The sequence below is a fragment of the Suricata suricatta genome, chromosome 9 (assembly GCF_006229205.1).
Source record: "Suricata suricatta isolate VVHF042 chromosome 9, meerkat_22Aug2017_6uvM2_HiC, whole genome shotgun sequence".
NCBI classification, from domain to species: Eukaryota; Metazoa; Chordata; class Mammalia; order Carnivora; family Herpestidae; genus Suricata; species Suricata suricatta.
In genome coordinates this window covers 122572349-122592035 of record NC_043708.1, presented here as the reverse complement: position 1 = coordinate 122592035, position 19687 = coordinate 122572349, and the positions used below count along the sequence as shown (strand labels likewise).

The 19687-nt window shown below is 47.6% G+C and overlaps 1 protein-coding gene and 1 pseudogene across 1 annotated transcript in view; both read right to left on the bottom strand.

The window, feature by feature from the left end:
- The window catches only part of ADAMTS17 (ADAM metallopeptidase with thrombospondin type 1 motif 17), a 337603-nt gene that overhangs the window by 104580 nt on the left and 213336 nt on the right, over nucleotides 1-19687 (bottom strand). The window contains exons 13-14 of the mRNA XM_029952287.1: nucleotides 17679-17845; nucleotides 9142-9269 (exon numbers count right to left, since the gene is read on the bottom strand). Of these exons, the coding sequence (XP_029808147.1) occupies nucleotides 9142-9269; nucleotides 17679-17845 (295 nt within the window). The remainder of the gene's footprint in view (nucleotides 1-9141; nucleotides 9270-17678; nucleotides 17846-19687) is intronic.
- LOC115302642 lies at nucleotides 10958-11374 on the bottom strand (annotated as a pseudogene).

Genomic DNA, 19687 nt, shown 5'->3' with positions numbered 1-19687 from the left:
TCAGGAAGCAGAGTTCCCCTTACAATGGTACCCAGGGCAGGTAAATGGTCTGTGGGAGGCTCCACCATGATACTGTCTAGTTAGAAAACCCCAAATGCCCTCAAATGAGGGCCTCGCAGATCACCTGGATGCTGTTCGGTCCTTCTCACAGTGCGGTTCTGCTTCACCTGTCCACCAGGGAAACAGAAACTCAGATCTGGAGCCTTCAATAGCCTTGCTTATAGGATTCACATTATCTTATTTGTACAATTGCCAACGGCTGGATACAGGGGGAAACTGCTCTGCTCTTTTCTCCTCTTTCTCCACCCAGCATCTTGTTTTAATTTTAAAAATCAGCTTCTTTTGCTAAAACTTCACCTCTAAGAGCAAATGTATCCTCAGACATGACTTCAAATTGTAGGCTGTCTTGTAGATTAGGGCTAAGCTACCCAGGCAGGCAGGCCATCAGCTTCTCTTCCATAAATGTTATGCTCAAGGCTGTGGTCACTATGCATATCCTAAAGATAATTACGGATTTCGATAGGGGCCTCAGTTTTCCCATTCTATAAACCAGAATATTTATCTCAACCTCAGAGGTAAAAAATGACCTCTCCTCTGGTTCACTTCTTGAGACCCTGGTGACAGGTGGGTGCTGTCAGGACAGATGGAGACAGCACACAATCTTCCTTCTAAGGGGTTAGGGGACAGCTGCCACCTTGTCTGAGCAGAGTAGGGCTCAATAGGTAATTTTCCTCTCTCCCTGTTTCTCCCACAGAACCCCTGCCCTCTCCAAAAAAGGAAGAGAGGGAAGGACAAAGTAGGCAGGACCACATCCTTCCCCTGGTCCCTCTCAGTAAAAGATGCCGCCGGGAGCCAGTGTCCAGAGGCTCATCCACAGGTGGGTTCTCCCATAATATCAAGCAGCACCGCCAGCAGCGGGTCACTGTCTGCCCCACGGGGCTTCTCAGATCATGTGCAAACAAGGACACGTGCAGAGTCACCCTTTAAGTTAATTCTTCAAGACACACAAGGCCCTGAGAGAGGTTTGTGCACTCTGCCCACTCTATCTGGTATTAATCTAGGTACCTACTGTGTCTGAAGGCAGGGCACACAAGGGGTGTCAGTGTATGAAGAGCAGCAAATCAGAGAAGCAAAGGAGAGAAGCCAAACGAAGCAGCCAAGAGTGGCATTATCTCTCTTTGCCCCACAGTTAGTGCAAGCAATATAGAATATTTTTGCAAGGGGCTGGGATTTTTTTTTTCAAATGGAAGCTACCAAAGCATACAATTCATTAATTCTGAGTGTTAAAGGAGTTTTAACAATTGTATTTATGAGGACTGGTGTTCTAAAAGGGCAAGATGACCGACCCAAAGCAAACTCCAAACAATGAAATCTAGAATCTTCCTCTGTTTTCCTAGCGATCCCTAGCAGTTATGTTTCTACGTACACTAGGCATTCCTGCTACCCATCTGAGCTGTCACAGCAGATCTTAAAGTCCCTGGTCAGCATCTGCAGGTCTGCGCCCTGTTCTGCTGACAAATTGGGGTATGTATGACACCAGGAGAGGACACTGCTGGGGGCATAATTAATCAAAAGCTCAACAAGGTAGGGAACTGGTGGGGAAAGCACACGTTCTTTTTTGGGAGAGACAGTCCCTGTGAAACACGCAAAACACCTAGAAAGGGTTTAGTGCTCAGCAGTGTGCTGGCGGAGGAGACAGGATGAGCCATGGACAGCACAGCCATTTATCTCAGACGTCAGAAATATCCATCTTTAGTGATCTGAAACCTGGATTCTGCCCACAGAGTCCTGCCCCTGCTCGATAGAAGATCACCGGCGACAGACAACCTCCTGGTCACCACATATAGTGGCCATTTCTCCACCCTCATCTTCTTTGACTTGGTGGTTTTGTCTCCTCATAGTCTCTAGTGTTTACTTTTCCTCCATGCTCATGGTCACAGCCCAGTTTAGACCCTCATTATTCAGGACATGACTATTGTACCTGTTTCCTCCACTCTGCTTCCAGCTTAATCTTCACCTAAGAGATGAGAAGACTCATGGCGGAGTATGTCCACACTTAAGAATTGAAGACTCTTCAAGACGCCATGATGCCCGCTCCTCACCTCAGCTTTCCTCCATCGTCCTCTGAATGCACACTGAACCCAATCTCCTCCCAGCCCCATGATGCAAGCCCCAGTGCCTTTCAGCTACGTGACTCACCAGAACAGCCTCCTACTTGGTTTCCTGGGTTCCACTCAGGCCCCACACAGCTGATTTTCCATAACCGGGATGTGTTCACTCCTCGGCTTCAAGCCCTCCACTCCCGTCAGAAAGAAATCTAGATTCCTGTCATGGCCTGAGACCCTGCAGAGTGTGGGCCCTGACACCTTGACCCTCACACTCATTTCTCCAGCACCTGCCACCCAGATCTTCTCTGCTTCTGGAACCTTCCAGCCTTGGAGTTACCTTCTGCCTGGATCATTCTGTTCTGTCTTCACGAGGCTGGTTCTTCCACAAATGCCAACTCCTTGGAGAGACCTTCAGTCTTCCTCAGCTACAATCCCCCTTCTCAGTCTATGACACCATTTTCTTCTTTACAGGGACCAGTCCTTGGAAAGACCAAGTTTGTGAGTTTATGTGTTTCTCAACTGTACATTGCATGGGGACAGGGATCCTCTTAATCCTACTCATCACTGAACGCCTAGTACACATGAAATGTGCTCAGTAAATATTTGATGAATGGATGAATCAAGTTCCACCCTATGTAGTCTCTGCCATGTCTAAACCAAATCTCACTGGCTCTCAATCATGACTTCACCTTTGGTGTTAGGGTTTTGCATGAGTAAGTCTCATCTTCAGGACAGACTGTAAGCACATGGAGAGTGGTCTTATAATTCTTCGTATTCTTGTCCCTCAGGCAAGATTCACAGCAGCCAGCATGGTGTTAAGCACATCACAGGTTTCAATAGATGCACAAGAATAATGGCCTCTTACCATTATGGACCCTGGACCATCATGGACCCTGGGAAAACTGGGAGCAGGAGACTTTGATTTTCAGAATGGGACCTCTGTTCTCTCTTCTGCACCCTGAGCCTGCCGGCAACCCTTCCCCAATGGTGAAGCTTATTGTCTCTTATTTGAACTGGGACTTTCTCATATAGGTTTGGATGGTCTTTGTTTTTTTGTTTTGTTTTTCTTTCGGTCAGGAGTAGAAGCACTTGCTCTCTTTAACTTAATAGCTATCTTCCAACTATGCTTCATTCTGTCTCTTCTGTTGGATGGATGTCACTGACTTCTTGTTTTAATTTTAACTTAATGCTTTTAGGCCAGTGGCACAGCCCCTGGCCCAGCGTTTCCTGGGCTTCTGTGTGAGCTGGACCAACTCTTACTGCGCTTGTCTTTTTTTTTTTTTAACTTCACCTTTGTTTTATTAAACTATGCATAATTTCTTCAGAATGGATGCATGGAAAATAAAATTTCTGAGTTCTTCTGGGTCTCAAAATAGCTCTATTTTGTCCACATGCTTGATAATTTGGCTGTGGAGAATTCTATGATTATCTCAATTTTCTACCAGGGTCAGTTTCTCTGTTTGTTTTTCTTGGTCTTTCTTGTTCCTGCTGCTGTTTTTCTTCAAATAGCTCATGATCTCTGGTTGACCACTTGTATTTGAGAATGAGGTACAGAAAGGTAGACTGAAGGGGCTCTATTTTTGGGGGTGGGAGGTGTCATGTGGCAGGCTTCTATTTGGGACTGGTGGGAGGGAAGCTGGCGTTCACCCCTAAACTCAGGAGGGTGAGTGCCATGCTCAAGTACCAAGGTCCAACAACTGCTCCAGTTGTCCTTGAACAGTTTCTCACACAACTTTGGAAAGGAACCCCCTGATACTCTGCATTAACCTCATTACCTAACAGCCATTCAGGCTCCAAGTGCAGGGCAAGTCGTGGGCAGCCATGTTGTATGACCCTTTGCCTTCTTTCAATTTTCAGCCCACACCTCATTCCCACCCTCTGTTCCCAAGGCCTAGACTCCCTTGAGCATTCTGCTTTCTTTTCCATTGTGACTCTCCTCTTGTTTAATTTCTGGCCTCTGCTGCTTTGTTCCTTCAGCAAACCTTCCATCCACTTCCACCCTCCAGAAAGAGGTGGTGTCTTTCTTCTGTCAAAGGGCCTCTGCTTCTCTTTGCCATCACGGTTGGTGCTATCCTGCCTTTACCATTGGTTTAGTAGAGTCCCACAAAGGTTCCATCTGCCAGCTGAATACGGAAGTTGTGATGCGAAGTTAATCAGACAAAGGGGGTGCAGGGGATGACTCCAGGCTTTTAGGCACTGTTTTCAGTAAAGGTTAGGCACCAAAAATCACACACTTCAGAGATGTCAGCTGCAAGGTCACGACATGTGGAGAAGCAGCAACCAGGAAGGTGTTGTTGAAATACAGGCCCAACCACCAATACCTATTACATTCTCCTATGTGCTTTACCTCCTTCTTTGCACAGGGGCACTCTGAGGCCAGAGTCTTAGAGTTCTCCTAAGTTCCACCAATAATTCTATTTGCCTAATGGGCCACTGCACAAAATGGGAGGCCAATCAATCCTGGACAGTGAAAACGGTCCATTGAAATGGGCTCCAGATTCCAGAATCACTGAAGTCCTAAAAGCAGGTGAGCCATCTACCCCTGTATCCACTTATTGCTTTTCTCTTTTCAGTATGTAATCAAAGGTTCTCCTCTGAGCTAGTGGCTGGGGGAACACAGATAATTGGACACAGTCCCTCTGAGGAAGCTTATGGGACCTGGAAAATCTTCTGGGTGTTTATCAAGCCCAGGATATGCATACAAGTTAGGATCTCAAGGAAGTGGCACCGTAACTGGATGCCTATGAGTGTTTGCAAGCTGGTGAAGCCTTAAAGAAGAGCCAAGAGTACCTGGTCTCAGGTTATTTTCAGATCTGCCCTTCATTTTGACTCAGCCACTGAAGGTCAGGAGCTCTGAGGCAAGTGGTACATTAGAAACACATTAACTTGATTTCTTTGCCTCTGCAGGTCGACAGTAGGAATTGCGAATGATGGAACTCCTGATTTATACAGACTTGCTGAAAAATAGACAGTGTTTGTGTTTCTTTCCCCAACTCGCTCCCACTTTTATGAGTGCTGTTAAGTTTCATTTCAGCATGTTAAATAATTTGTGACTCACTGAAATGAAACTCCACTCAGTCCTCATAAAAGCAGAATAAAATGGTATTTCCATGTTTCGTGCTCTGGTTTGAATCAGCCTGCTCTGTGGAGCTTAGTTGGATCTGCTCAAAATGCCATTTGGGAACCTCTCGTCCCCTCCGTTCCCTACCAGCTCGTCACTGCGCTTCTCAAAATTTCCCAGAACTCCTTCAGCCACCCTAAAATAGCAAAATTTATAGCTGAAGGGAACAGAGGAAAAAGCTAGTAAGTGAACCATGGCAGTATTTCTGTAAGTGCTGTCTTACATAAAATGTATATCATTTCTACCTTTTATCCAATATAATTAGATACTAATATTGGTGAATAGGTACGTATCCTCTCCTCACTAAACTCCTGAGATTTTTTTTTTTATTGCTGTTCTCTTTAACCAATATTCTTTGCCTTACTCATTCGCAAGTACCACAGGAATCCAGAATATTCTACTTTGGCAATTACTGTAACTAGGCATCGATACTGTACTTGTATTTAATTTCTCGTACTCTTATTTAAATATGCTCAACTCTGTAATAAAACTTCATTAACTCTGACTTTACTCGTTTGGATTCTTGTGAGAACTAACTTCCCAAGGGGCTAAATTTAACCTTTATAGTTTCTCTCAGAGGAATAAATGCTGTTAGAAAAATCACAGGTGGTATTTTTAATGTCCTTCAAAAAGTGAGTTGTTTCTCAGGGATTTGATCTCATGAGGTGCTTATGGGTGCATGCTCCCACCACCTACCAGGATGGTGGTCTTTCTGCTAGGACCAATGGGCTGCCTGGAGGCAGCAGGCACCTGGGAACCTTCATGCACAGGAGGTGGCAGTTCTGAGACTGACGGGTAGGGTGAGGCCCGGACGAGCATGAGCCTGCCCACCTGCCACAGAGCATGGCGAGAGGGACCACCATCTGCACCTGCATGCCCCAGGGCTCCTGTGCTGAGCCGTGGTGCCTGGTTAGTGCCAGGCTCAGTTCAGCTGTCAGTAAATGCGATGATCATGATGGTGGTGGAGGCATTTCAGAGAGACTGGATTGGTGGGTAGGCAAGGGGTGGCATCTGGGAACGGAAGGCAGGTGTACCCATGTTACTGCCATCACACCCCCGTGCAGGCCAGGCTCTGGCTTGAAGGCTGCCAGATGACCACAGACTCAAGCCTAGTAGACACCTTTGATGGCATCTCACCCACGTTGTTCTGACTAAAAAACTGGGTATTTTGCTGTCACGGCACAGGGAAGATTCCTTAACTGTAGAGCGTGCAGTAAGAACCAAGGTCACATGGAACAATTGGGTGGCTCTAGGTTGTGTCCAACTTCGGCTCAGATCACGATCTCCCAAATCATGAGTGTAGTCCTGCTTTGGGCTCTGTGCTGACAGCTCAGAGCCTGGAGCCTGCTTCGGATTCTGTGTCTGCCTCCCTCTCTGTCTCTCCCCTGCATGTGCTCTGCCTCTCTCAAAAATAAATAAACATTAAAAAAAAAAAAGAACCAAGGTCATAGAAGGGACCCATTGGCACTGATCACTTAGAGCTGAAATCATGTCTGGCCACTTAATACCGACCCCACTGGCCAGAAAATTTCAGGATTCTTAGAAATGTCTGCACGTTGGCAAGAACATTGCAAAAGAGGCTGGCGAGAGCACAGAGGCGGCTCAGATGGTGCTGCTCTAAAGGGTACAAGTGCTTTTGATGTGAAAAAATTGTTCCTAAAGAAATGTTCATCGTTGCACTGTAGGGTGGCCCCTGGAAGTGTGTAAGTTAGGAAAGAAAAAAATCCTCCTCTTGACTTTGACAGATTTATAGAGAAATGCCAGGAATTCCTCATGTTGGTGACAAATGACAAGATCTGTGTTCACATCCCCCAAGGCCCTGCACACTCTCCACGATTCCCCTACGACAACGCTGTCACCCTGAGGGCCCGGCTCCACCAGCATCACAGCCTACTTCCCACGAGGACGCCTTGCCGACTCTCGGGCACCTAGTGCCTGTCACCCACACATATCTGGATTTGATAGCAAAGCCAGGCAGTGCCAACGGGGTCTGGATATTGTCAAGCTTTTTTTCTGAAAAATGCCGTTTGGGGACTAGTTTGGACTTTGCAGGGAAAAAACATCCACTAGGTTGAAATGGCTGCAGGGATCACTCTAGAAGTTGCATTTGTGTGTCTCCCTGCTTTGTTCCCTTTTATTCTGTCTTCACTGTTTCACCAAAACCTTGCCCTCGGCCATGCTTGGGAAGCAAAGAGAAAGAACAAGATGTGCTAAATTATGGGGTCAGTGGGTCCCAGACCTGGAGGCAGGTTTCTGGTACATGTATAGTTAGGGGGTATAGTAGTTTCTCTCCCCCGTGACCCTTGGAATTTACAATTTTCCAAGTGCTTTTAATATTTCCATGAAACTGAGCATCAGAGATGGGGGTTGACATTGGGAGGTGTGGGCACCCCGAAGCATCAGTAGCCACACGGCTCCTGGGATGAGGTTTCTCTTTTCCTAACAAAATAAGAGGGCCCCTTAAGAGCCTGTGGACAGTGGACCCCTTGCTTATTAGTCTCATGCTGTAGCTGCTGGTCAGTGGAGGCCAAAGAAAGAGTGAAAATCAGAGGCAAGACCTGGTTTTCCTTTCTGTGCCAAAGGCCCAGCAGTCCTGCTATCCAGCTGCCCGCTGGGGGCTCTGGGAGCCACCGCCTCCTCCAGCTCGCTGGAGGCTCACCTGCAGAGGACACGGCTGAGGCAGCCTGGCCTCAACCATGAGGAGGGCACGTGTCTGCGGCTGAGGGCAAGGACTCTCTCACAGCAGGTGCCGACCCAACGGAGTCAGCAGGGGGTATGGCACACGGAGCGTAATGGAGGGTGGCATCATCTGAGGCACAGCCTCTGGGCACCAAAAGTACACAGCCTCTTGTCCCCCTACCCCAATTCCAGCTGCTGTACACATCAGGAGGATGGCCATTCTGATGGACAAAAGGACTGTTAACGCTGCACCAGGGAGCGTTGCCCTGGGAGGGCCCAGCTTCAGGTGCGTCTCCAGCCCAGGCAGAGTTAATGCAGGTGGAAGGAAGGTGAGCTTCCGTCCATCCTCTCTCCCTCCCTCCTTTCTTTTGCCTTTTGTCTTCTTTTTTTTTTAAATCTTGGAATATGTTTTTATTTTTTTAATAGTTTATTGTCAAATTGGTTTCCATATAACACCCAGTGCTTCTCCCCACAAGTGCCCCCCTCCATGATCATCACCCCCTCCCTTCTGCCCCCTCCCTCTTCAGTCAGTGGTTCGTTTTCAGTATTCAGTAGTCTCCCTTGATCTGTGTCCCTCACTCTCCCCCACTCTCTTTCCCCTTCCTCTCGCCATGGTCCCCTGCCAGGTCTCTCCTGTTAGACCTATGAATGCAAACATATGGTATCTATCCTTCTCTGCCTGACTTATTTCACTTTTGTCTTCTTAAATGTTACTTATCATCATTCTAATGAGTTGCAGACATCCAACACCAGGACAGCTTTGGGGACTAAACTGCAGCGGGTGGAATGGTCCCCCCAAAGCCAGCATATTGAATTCCCCGCACATTCAATCCAACATATTGAATTCTGTGTGAAGGAATCTGCTTAGCTTGACAAGATCTGTAGTTGCACAGAGCATAGATTGTCCAAAACACATGCACACACATCTTCCAGTCTTACCTGAGCACACTAGCTGTTCACCCTTTGTTGGAATGACTGAAGTTATTTTAAGATTTTTGAGATTATGATGTTGCCACTACTCTTCAAGCCACCTCCACTCCTAGCTGGCCTGCAGGCAGGCTTCATGCTCAGTCACTGCTGAGGGACGGAGGGGTCCCAGGCTGTAGGGGACCTTCTGGAGAAAATCCATCCCCCCCAACCCCCCAGGGGCTTCTGCCCCTCTCTGAAACCTTCTGGGAGCCTCCCCCACCCCACCGAGAAAGCTCCACTAAAGACATAAGGAAAACACGTCACCTGGCACTTGCCATGCACACAGAGGTCGGTCTCATACGGCCCGCAGGGTGTGCCATCCAGGACCCTGTCGGCCACCAGCAGCGGGGACTCCTTCCCGAGGGGTGAGCAGTAGAGTTCACATGGTTTATCTGAGGAGGGAAAGGGGAAGGCGGGCATTAATGTGGGAAAGGGGTGTGGGGGCCATGCAAGGGGCAGGTACAAATGAGTGGCGGCCCAAAGGATGAGAGGTCAACACGGAATAAAGGTCACAGGAGCCTGGCATATGCTCAGAGACATGGACCTGCCCCCTGGAACACTCAACACAACAAACGGAGAAAGACCCTCAGACACAGGTGAATGACACATGAGTCAGGGCTCTGTGGGCTTTGATTCAAATTATTCTTCCTTTTCTTTAAGGCATTAAAAATACCAGGCTGAAAAAACCTTTTGTTGTGTGCTAACATCTAATGAGCTGAATATATATGAAGGATGAGACTAGGAGTGTCTCTTGTGGGGGCTGGAGAGGGGGAAGGTGAGCCCTTTGGGTAGGAGGGGGTGTGAGCCCCATGGATGTATCTACAGCAGTGGCTTTTGCTAGAAGCTTTAGTGTTCCACTGGCTATCGGGTAAAAGCTTCAGGGCCGGGATATGCAGCAATAAGGTTCTGGAAGAAACTGAGTGGGAGTAAAATACACACACATAGCAGCGTCCAGGACAACTTGGAAGGGTCACGTCAGAACCAAGTGGGCTCCTAGAACATGGAAGCTCTCATGCCTTTGCTTACACTGCTCCTTTTGCTTGGAGACCCCTCTCTGCACATAGCTTTCTGGAAGATTCCCATCACCCTCGAAGCTTCCACTCCAGTGCTCTCTCCTCTCATGTCATCTCTGAGATGGAATCTCCCTCTGCACTTTGCTCCTGCCTCCACTAAAGCCCTTACCTATTATCCTACTGCCTTATACTTGTTTGAGTCACTTCCATCTACAAGGGAATTTCTTATAAGGTGAGTTCTATTACTAAAAGAGTTTGAAAGGGATAGATATTATCTTTGGATTTGAAGCACTGACAGTACTGGGAGCCCCTGGAGGACAAGGGACTGAGATTTTCTCTCTTGTCCCCAGGCCAGGCCCAGGACCTGACTCACAAACAAATATTTTCATCTTTCCATATAAATTTTAGAATCATTTTTTCAATATCCACAAAATAACTTTTGGTGTTTGCTTTTGATTGGGACTGCATAGATCTACAGATCAAGTTGACAAGATCAACTGACATGACGACAATATTGGTTCTTTCTATCCATGAACATGGAATCTTTCCCCCATTTAATCTTTTAATTCATTCCTCAGAGTTTTTCTCATATATATCTCACACATATTTTGTTAGATTTATACCTTAGTATTTTATTTCTTGGGTGCTCATGTAAATGGTATTGTGTTTTTAATTTTAAACTCCATTTGCCGATTGCTGGTATATAGGAAAGTGACTAATTTTTGTACATTTACCTTATATCTTGCAACCTCACTATAATCATTTACTAGTTCCAGGAGGGCATCCCCCCCCCCGTTTGTTTTGTTTTTTGTTGTTGCTGATTCTTTTGGATTTTCTACATAGATGATCATGTCATCTGCAAACAAAGGTAGTTTTGTTTTTCCCTTCCCGATTTATGTATTTTTCATTTCCTTTTCTTGTCTTATGGCACTTGTTAGGACTACCAGAATGATATTGAAAATGGTGAAAAAGAAAATCCTTGCCTTGTCCTTGATCTTAACAGAAAAATGTCGAACTTAGTTTTTTTTGTAGTTTTATGGGTTTATTAACACAAATATGATGTGCACATAAACTGTCTATTCATTTTCTTCGCTGTGCAGCCTGGCATTGGGATTCGTGACTCTGATGGCCAGCTGGGCTGCTCTCTCCACAATGGCTTTACGGTTCTTGGAGGAGACATTGTGAACAATCTCTGCACAGTGAGATTTGTTGCACATCAGCAGCCCTTCAAGCTCCTTGATGTTGTGGACTAGGAACTTCCGGAAGCCACTGGGCAGCATGTGCTTTGTTTTCTTGTTGCTCCCATCACCAATGCTGGGCATCAAGATCTGGCCCTTGAATCTTCAGCGTACCCTATTGTCAATGCCTCTGGGTTTCCGCCAGTTGTGCTTAATTTTGACATATTGGTCTGACTGGTGCCGGATGAACTTCTTGGTCCTCTTTTTAATGACCTTGAACTTCACCAGAAGTCTGAGGGCAGCCATGATGCTGAGGAACAGATGGCTGCCGCCTCTGCAGGCAGCGCCGAGGAAGGCTCGAACTTGGTTTCTAATAAATGAATGGATTTTGTTCTTCCATATGTAACTGAGAAAGAGGAATACACCCTTCTCTGTCACTTAATTCTAATGATGTTTATATAATTATTTTGCAAAGAAACCTCCCGAGAAAGAAACGCCAACATGTTTGTGCTGCCTCTGTCAGGTCCTTTGTTTCCACCATGATCTTTCCCCATCGGGTCCTTCCACTGGCCTCAGGTGAGCAAGGGCAGGGGTAGAGAAAGGCTTCTGGAGTTGACTTGGCCCCCAAAGACCCTGCCATTCCAGCTGCAGAGTTCTTGTCAGAGCAGATGTGCTGTCTCACCCAGGCTTTGCGGCTTTCATGACTGAATGACATTCACAGAACCCCCACCATTTCCAGCAGCTTTCCACAGTTCCTCTCCCATGGAGCTCTGCTGGCCAACATGCCCAGTGGGATGCCTTGTCTTATAACACTAGAAAGAAGCTACGGGGAGGTTCAGTAGAAATGTTCAGCTTGTTTGTTCCCGTTAGTTGTGGCGGTGGGGGGAGGGGGGAGGGGAAACTGCTGTGAAGAGTAGCTTCCCAGGTGAGTAGAGTAATTCATTCAAAAAACAGGAATCGAGCCCTTCCAGCACACAAAGCACTCTTTTGGCACTGTGGGGAAAGAAAGATGCGTAGTGCATGCTTTTCAAGGCCCTGGGGGTCTAATGGACAAGTACACAACAAATCCCAGAAGAGGCAGACTCTGTAAAGCCCCATGAAATGGGCCTGCGCTGTCAGAGGACAGGGCATTCAGTGCAAGGAATGGCCCATTTCCCAGACAGCAGGCTAGAGGCAGTTGTCCTTCCACTTAGATGGAATGACCCAGGAAGGCAGTCAGCGGAAGAGGTAGGGGAGACTAAATTGTAAACTGAGGTCAGGTTCTGGGAGGCTCATCTGACAAAATTTTTGAGGTGCTCTCTGGGACCCTGAGGTTTCCTGTGAGCACCCTGGGGAACGACTGGGAGAACGCAGCACCTCAGCCCCCAGTTTCAGTTGATTGGTGGATCTTCTCCACATCCTAGGCAGGCTTCCTCTAAGGTCACATTGTCAGGAAGGAAAGGTTCTCTGGCCCAAGCAGTGTGAAAACTAGGTATTTTAATTACCTTTAAACTGCCTCAATAATTGGAATAGCTGAGCTTTGGAGTGATTTGTACAATAGCAGTAATAATGGTGATGATGTGGATAAAATCATAAATATTAATTATATTCTGTGTACAAGGCAACATGCTAAGTAGTACCTGTGCATTTCAGGTGGGTGCTGTCATCACTCCATCTTATAGATGAGCGTGCAAAGCTCAGGCAAGGTACATGGCTACCCAGAATCCCTTGACTGGCAGGGCCAGCCCAGTTTTCTTTCTGACACTGGGGGCCAAAAGTACCAAGAGACAAAATGGTGTTACTGAAAATAAACAACTAGTTTCATGAATGTTTCTGGATTCTGAATGTACTCTGATTAGAGCAGAAATGGATATTGGATTTGGATGAAAAAGTAGAGAGTCTTTTGAAGCAAGTTAGACCAGGCTTGGAGAGGTGAAGATTTTGGGGGGCCCTTTGGTGTAAACATCAGGAAAGTAGTGATTCTCCAATGCGGGGGTGGGAGGGGGTTTAACCTCAAATGGAGGGATTTTAGCCATGAACCCAAGCAAGAAAGTACGCTCAACTCCAGCTGCACTGGACTCTCCCACCTTCAGACAATGTCCTCCTTGGCTTGGGAAGTCTGGGGACATGCAGCCTCCAGAACAAGGTCCAGACACAACACTTCTTCCTTTGCTTAGGCTGAAAGTCCATTTGTCTATCTCCTTTTCTGTGCTCAGAATTTCGGGTATCCCACACTTCTAGGAAGGTGTAGTACTACCTCCCAAAGGGACACAGGACAACCTTTATAAAACTTGAGGAAGAGCTCCTCAAAATTCTCTTAATATTCCCCTTGGATGGACAATTAATCTCCAGATAAATGAGGTGCTGTGATTCTGCTCTGGGCACAGCATCTTACACTCTTAATAGTACAGAAGGGGGTCAAATCTTAAAAGTCATACAACCAAACACTCCAAGAAAAGAAGCCTGGAGTGTTGCTCTTGCCGGATATGTAGCAAGATGAATTTCTGATTGAGGCTGGATTGTCTGGTGTGGGTCTGGGTCTCTTACTGGCCCACCTGTCTCCAGGACTTATGTTTTGATGTGGAAACCAGAGGCAGGGCAGGAGAGATGAGCTCAGGGGCTTGAGAGCCACATGATCATATCTGCTTAGTAGATGCCTAGAGGACTCCCCCCTGGTGCTACATGATAAAGAGGACACTTGTGGCTCCTGGCACTCTTGCTTTTCTCTCTCTGCCAGTGGTTACAGGGTCTTACAAAGGTAGAGACAACACTGAATTTTGAGGCCACCACAAGTGTTCATTCCAGCTCTGGCTGGCTATCTTGGGGGGACACATGTTGAGGAGGCTGCTTTGTCCCCTTCCCCAATGCTGTCCACCATGAATCCAAAGTCAGGCCTTGGTTGATAGGACCGTAGGTGTACCAATCAGTTCTTTCTCTCCATCACAGCCTCATAGCCATGCCTCAACTGACTGGACTAAGTGTAGCTAACTGACCACAGGTGGACCAATCAGAGTCTCCCTCTTGAAAATCAGCACTAAAATTCAGATACGGAACAGCTGTGTCTACTCATGATTAATGGACCTGAAACAAGTCTATACTCCCTTATCCATAATTCAGAATTCCAAAAAGCTCTGGAAACTGCAAGCATTTTCTTATATTTGTGGCAAACACACTTGGCAGCAAAACCAGGCTTGAGTGACATGAGGCTGTTGGTAGTGTTCAGTATCCTCATGGCTTACTCGGTGGAGACGTCACATGCTTCCCTGGACCCCACTAGGAGTATTGAGTAATATATGGTTGATGCACTGTTGTTACCTATCACCAAAAATGCTTTGGCCATGTCTGGCTGCAAGGGGTTCAGATAAAGGATGAAGATGCACATGAAAGGTGCTGAGGGTGACCCATTAGCCTCCATGTGGACAGACCATGGGGAAGCCAGTCTGGAGGTGGGGGCAGGGGGCAATAAAGTGCAAACATAAGTCGTGGTCCGCATGGAGAGAGGGTTCTGAGATTTTCAGAGGCCCTGGTCTCAGACCCTCATTCCGGCCCTTGGGATCTGAGACACCCTTCGTCTTTGTCACAACTTTCTCTTCTTCATTAAGCAGCTCCAGTCAGCTTGGCTGAACTGGAGTCAGAGAGTCCTCAACCATCATCCACTCCAGCCCTTGGAAGGCTCAGGCCCAGAGCGGGTTCTGCCATGCCGGGGAGCTGGGGGGAACCTCCATGTCCAGACACGGCCTTCGCCAAGGCCTCCGACACTTCAGTGAGCACTTCAGCAGGGGCCTGCTGGCCTGGGCAGGAAGGACTGAACTCCTGAAGGTTTCTACTTAAACAAGATTCCACGGGGAACGGAAAAATGGGGTGAGTCTGGCAACAGGGCATCTCCATGGGTTTCTGTCTAAAGGCTTTCCCACTCTCAACTATTTTCTAAGGAGAGCCTTTGTCTTCTTTTGGAGGGGGCACGGCTTTGTGGTCCTGAGCCCTCTCTTGGAAAATCTACCTCTGCAAGAATTCTTCTTTTTTTCAACAGGAGAAAAAAGAAAAATATAGCTTCCCCTTTCTTGAACCGTGCGTCACTCGCCAAAGAATTCCGCAGTGATAGCAATGCTATGAATAGGGCAGTCATAATGGGCTTCGAGAGAGCCCAGAGCCCGACCACAGGAATCGTTCCCATCACAGCTGAGCTAGAATTGGGCCTTTTATAAGTTGGGTTTTGAGAGGAACGCACTTCTAATCTGTATTCTCCCCCCTGCCCTCTGAATTGGCCATTTATTATTTTGTTTTCATCCTTGTGAAATGCTCCTTTCAAAAATGCTGGCTTCTATGTATATTTGAGAGGGAAATGAAACCAAATATGCAACAAGTCATGACAATTCCACCCCAGAGAAGGAGGTGTCAAGCTACCCTTGCAAAGCCCTGAACTTGGGATCTCTCCTCTCTGCTTCAAAGACAAAATGCATACTGCCTGCTAGCTGTCCTTATCAAATAGGGCGGCACTTTTCAGATCAAAGGCGGTAGCAGTCTGGCTGTAATGACTGACTGTTAGAGGGACATGAAAAGTGAGTGGGCAAGACCACTTTCTGAACCGAGTGAGTTTCCCCAAATCAGTGCCCTGAGAAGCTCCTTCCGAGGGTGGATCCAGGACAGACATCAGTTTCAGCCACTGTGATGATAAGGGAACCAAGGAGCTCAGCGATCCAAAAGTGGTTACAAGCAAAACAGAAGCTTAATCTGGACTTGGAGAAATCTGTGGAAAACCAGCCATTTAAGTGGGATTTCTGCGTTGAATAAAGGAGCAGGAGAACTGAAAGCTAAAGCAGACCAAGGAAAGAATAACAACCCTGTGCACATAGCTGAGTGGAAATGGGTGAGTCTCTCTTAGATCTGACCTCTTCTTGCTCCTGACAAGCAGGAGAGGACACGACAGAGGACCTGGAGGGTTTTTACCCAGCAGGCTGGGCAGGCTGATGGTTTGGAAATACGGCTGCACCAGAACTGACCATGGCGCTGGAAACAGCTTCTGCGTGGGGCTCGTCCCCTCCCGATTAGGAGCCTGAATGTGCTGTGACATGTGGAAGCCTCCTGGGTCTTCCTGCGCAGAGGAATGGCCAGGCAGAGGGAAGTGAGGATCCTGGGTGCACGTGTTCCTTCTGGGAGGGCAAGTCTCCTCTCTCCCCAGTCTGCAGAAAAAGCTGAGGGTATGGAGGCCACTCTTCTCTTGAAGTCTTGGGTAGGTGACAGCACACCTACAATCACACAGCTCCAAACTGTGGTGTTCTTTTTTAAAAAGGAAAAGGTCTGGGGAACTCCCCGATGCTTTTAAATGAGCCTACAGCCGAGTGGGTCGGTATTATCTGCTATGATTTAGAGCATCTCATGTTATTTTACAACTCAGTTCAAAGCTGGTGGGTCAGGTTGCTGGGTTAAAAGCGGCAGGTCTGAGGACATGCCTCCCTGTGACGCCTGCGTCTACCCCTGCACTGCTAGGTACACTTGACCCTGTAAGAAGAGACTGCAGCATGTAGATTTCAGAAGTTCTTTAAACCACAAAGAAGAAACCTAAGACCTGGCACAGGAACTTCATTCTCCTGCAGAAGACTTTAGAGACTCCGTTACTGCAGTTCTTATTAAAGCCTCTTCACTCGACACTTCTGAAGTCATGCTCTCTGTCTTACTCGAGTATCGGAAGCCAGAAGCTAGCTGGTTATTCTCTGAGTCAGCTCCTCCAGAACTGGGGTCCCTCCCTGCTTCTTATCAGCTGCAGGGACTCAGATAGAGCCCAGGACCCATAAGGTCTCATCTCTGCTTGGCTCGTTTTGCATATTAATTGGGATGACATATGCAGAGCTAACCTGTGCCTGGCAGATGGTGTGCTCAGGAAATATTGTCATCATTACAATAGTCTTATCTCTACGAGACGAGAGTGTAAAAAACCCTGAACTAGGCCATGGCCACAGGAGGGTGCAGGGAGGAGGTGGTCTTTATCGACAATACATAGACATCACAAATCCTACAGACAAGACATGCCACATAGAATTTATCAGCCTGGAAATGTCTGCAGCCACCCACAGGGCAGCCTCCCTTGAGTTGGGAGAAAGCTCATGAAAGGAAAACATGACCTGTGCCTATCATCATCTTCGGTGAGCTGTAAACTGGCCTCCAAACTTTTTTTTTTTTTTCCAAACACTCTAGTCAAGGAGTAAAAGCCAACCCCAAAATGAACCGAGCAAAGAAATGCAAGAAAGCATTGACAGCGGAAAGAGAGACAGCAGACACAGAGACCCACCATCCTGTCCCCGCAGAACCTCGCTCTACTCAAAGCTGGCCCTGGGCACATGGCACTGTGAGGCAGGCTGCCAGCACACCCGCCTCGCTGCAAATGGGGGTGCAGGACGATTCTGGGCTGCTGCCCGCCTCACAGCTGCTTTTAAGAAATCTCCCAGGGCTGGGTCATCCAAGTTCAACGCCACTGCTGGAGAAGCGGGCCCACTGCTGCCTGGGGTAGCAGGACTGGCGTGTCCTGTTGGATAGATTACTGGGAAGGGGGGCCCGGTGGGTTTTCCTAGGAGATGTTTACATTCTTGGAGGAGAAAGGGGGGGCACTGTGAAAGGACGTGCCATAGGCCTTTACCATCAACCACTACTGCTGTCAGCAGGCCCTTCTTCTTGCTGCTGAGCCGGTCATGCGTCTGGCACTGCTGGTCCCGGAAGCTGGGTAGGCCCTTAGGGCACGGCAGGTTCTCACAGACGGCATGCTCCACGCTGGCACCCAGGCAGTGCGTGCCCCCAGGTCCTGGGCTGGAAGGAAGAGAGTGGTCCTCATTAACCAGACAGTGCTGTGGAAACAGCAGGACATTCGGATTTTGCTACTCTTGCCAAGGGGGGAAGGGGCTGGGCAAAGTTTCCAAAGCAACCTCCCTCCACTCTTACACACCGTATCTCGGCCATCCCACCCCTGCTGATGGCACGTTTAAGTGAGCGCCCGGAAAAATGCATCCAAGGACTGTAAATCAGGGTCATCTGGAAATAGGATATGGCGAGTATCAGTTTGGCAAGATCCACAAATGGCGTCTTTCATCTGAACTTAAAAGTAGGCCCTCTGTAACTCTGAAAACCCCATGGGGAATTTTTAGTATGTGGGATTTTTTTTTTTTTTTTTTTTTTTTTTATAAAACAAAGACCTTTAAATGGCTCCCATGTACACTCTGGAGGTCACTAAGTTTCAGGATGAGTAAATAGCTCTCCTTAACTTTATAATAAAAAGAATCAGAATGATTAAGTAACTTGTTCATGGGCTTTGGGTGGAGACTGGTCAGATCCGGGCTCTGCAACCTTTACTTGGGCTAGTGTGAGACCAAATGCGGTCAATGAGGTGGTGTGGGTCCCAGCTCTGTGCTTAGACTGGGGTTCTAAGCAGTTCTGGAGATACAGCTGTGTTCTCTGACCAAGCCCATGTGTGAGCGGCACTGAGGAGGAGCAATGGGACACCGGTCTAGCTGGCTGAAACATGGCTCTGCCCTGCTCTTCCATGAGGCCCTGGGGTGTCCCCATCAGCCTCTGACCCTAGCAATCTCAGTCGCTCCCTTCATTTCCATGATGCTGAAATCATCATGATGGAGCACGATTGTTTTCTCCCTGTACTTTTTATTGAAATTCAGCATCCAAGAAAAAAGAACACAAATCACAACTGTTTTGGTCAATGGCTTTTCACAAATTGCATATACCTGTTGGCAAGATATTTTTGACACATGAACCATTTTATATTAAGTGTTTCTTCTCCTCCCTTTGCCATTCCTTGTATTCAGATGATTGGAGGCCACTCTGTGATCACATTAGGGGAGAGATATCACAGCAGAGGTCCTTTGTGACACAAAAGCCTACACCCGGGGTCCGCAAATGGTTTTGGTAAAGGGCCAGATGGTGAATATTTCTGGCCATGGCATCTCTGTTGGAACTACTCAACTCTGCCACTGTAGCAAATAAGCAGCCAGAGATGCTACATAAACAAAAGGGCATCACTGTGTGCCAATTCAACTTGATTTAGAAAGCCAGGTGATGAACCAGATTTGGTCAATGGGCCATTGCTTTTCAGCTGTCCACATGAATGTGCTGGAGAAAATGACTGGAGCAGGAAGAAAGGCTCCCTTGATTATCTCTACGACCATCTCATATACACCAGACAACATCTCTCTCACCTGAGTGTGGCGGTGGCCTCGTGAGATTATACACACTGGTGGACTAGAAAGGGGCCCTGAATTCTGATCTCCAAGTTAGGATATAGCAAAACCTCTCTAAGGTTTATGGGATCTGAGAACAGAGGGACCTTTTGTTCCTTTTCCTTCCCAGAGCACCAGGAAGGCAGCTGGATCTCAGAGAAATGATTGCATGGCATAGACAGAGTCCCAGACAGCCTCCCTAAGAACCTAGGGCCTGAATGCCAAGTGTGGACAGATGAATGGATTCCTATGCCACAAAGCAGAGCATGAAAGAAACAGAGAAGGGAAATGCCATCTGGACCAGCAGGAGGGACATCTTCTCTGCAATAGGCAAGTCCCCACAGCTGGGACCAGAGCAAGGATGGGTGAGGCAGCAGGTGCATATGGTAAGAAGTTCTGGGTTGAACTGTGTCCATCCTAAAAT